This window comes from Brassica oleracea, chromosome C8 (genome assembly GCF_000695525.1).
Source record: "Brassica oleracea var. oleracea cultivar TO1000 chromosome C8, BOL, whole genome shotgun sequence".
Classification (NCBI taxonomy): Eukaryota; Viridiplantae; Streptophyta; class Magnoliopsida; order Brassicales; family Brassicaceae; genus Brassica; species Brassica oleracea.
The window spans coordinates 5433892-5435379 of record NC_027755.1 but is presented as its reverse complement, the minus strand read 5'-3'; the positions used below and the strand labels follow the sequence as shown (position 1 = coordinate 5435379).

The window sequence follows — 1488 nt, the reverse complement described above, 5'->3', positions numbered from 1 at the left end:
AAAATGGAGAAGACTAGATCTGGTCAAGGTACGGAAAATGGAGAAGACTAGTCAAGATGTCTAGGTTCATCCGAACCAGATGGATGCACGGGGTAAAGAGAAGGACGCTTGCGGGATTGACTGGATGGTCCGCCAGATGAGAATGCATGTCCGTCTTTGGTTTCTTCACCACCCAAGTCAAGTCTGGCATGATCCATGTCAAGTCTGGCATGATCCTCATTAAGTCTGGCATGATCCACATCAAGTCTGGGATGATCCAAGTCAAGTCTGGCATGATCTTTCTCAAGTCTGGCATGATCTTTCTCAAGTCTGGCATGATCCAAGTCAAGTCTGGTACGGTGAAAAACATGAACCTCGGTTGAAATGTTCAGAACGTCCTGAACTCCAAGCTGAGCTGGTTCCATGTAATGATCTGTGGTCTGCGGCACATCAGTAAGGCATCTTGTAAAATCTTCCAGAGGAAAACCTGGATTTTCTGTGCTGTTTTCACCGACCAAATGTTTTTAATCCAGTTGAAGTTCTGGAAGTGATCTTGATGATTCTGTTGTTCCCGCGCTTCCACCAGCTCTTGTTGTTTGACAGCTTCAAAATACCCAGACCTTCTAGAGTAGACTCCCGATGCATTGGGTGACCAGACATACTTGTCCCCTGCTCCCTAACGGCTCGGTCTCATACAGAGGATATGGTCTGCATATGAGGGGAGGAGGGACCGGATCCTCTGACGATCCCACTCGTTGGTCCCGCGTAAAAACAGATCAGAGACGAAGAGGTCGAGGTCATTCTCCTTCACTGGACCTATTGGACAAACCATAGTGTCGGTTTTTATCCAGTGTTCTTTCCACACTCTGGTGGAGTTTCCATCTCCGATTGCTTTGCCCATATTTGTTGCTAGGAGGTCTCTTCCATGGAGAATACCACGCCATCCATGGGAGCAGGTTGTAGTCTCCTTAACCATGAGGAAAGGTGCCTTATGACAATGCTTACCACGTAGCACTCGAGAGAGTAGACAATCCGGTTTCGTTAGGATTCTCCAAGACTGTTTGGCCAGTAGAGCTTTGTTGAACAGTTGGATGTCTCGGAAACCTAGACCTCCTAGTTGCTTCAGTTTTGAGAGTTTGGACCACGAAGTCCAGCACATCTTCCTCTTGTTGTCATTACCATCCCACCAAAACCTTGTCAATGTTGACTGGATCCTCTTACACAGGCTTGCGGGCATCTCAAAACACGACATCGCATGTGTGGGCGAAGCTGATAGAACCGCCTTCAACATAGTCAATTTTCCGACACTCGACAAGCATTGGGTGGATCAACTACTAGCCTGTTGCTTGATTCTGTCTACCAGTGAGGAAAACAAATCTTTTTTCCTCCTACCAATGTGCTCGGGGAGTCCAAGATATTTTCTTACCCCTCGTTCTCTAGCAATACCAAGGCGAGATTTGACTCTAGATCGAGTCTCCTGGACTGTCTTCGCAGATAAGGTGATAGAAG

The 1488-nt window shown here is 47.2% G+C and overlaps 1 protein-coding gene across 1 annotated transcript; it reads right to left on the bottom strand.

Moving 5' to 3' along the window:
• Positions 1–655: 655 nt before the first annotated feature.
• On the bottom strand, positions 656–1231 carry LOC106308534 (uncharacterized mitochondrial protein AtMg00310-like). The gene has a single exon (XM_013745687.1). It carries the CDS (start codon positions 1229–1231, stop codon positions 656–658), a length of 576 nt encoding a protein of 191 aa, XP_013601141.1.
• Positions 1232–1488: the final 257 nt, after the last annotated feature.

Excerpts from the sequence above, each read along its gene's own strand:
- LOC106308534 (XM_013745687.1), bottom strand. The coding sequence starts at position 1,231 with ATGTCGTGTTTTGAGATGCCCGCAAGCCTGTGTAAGAGGATCCAGTCA.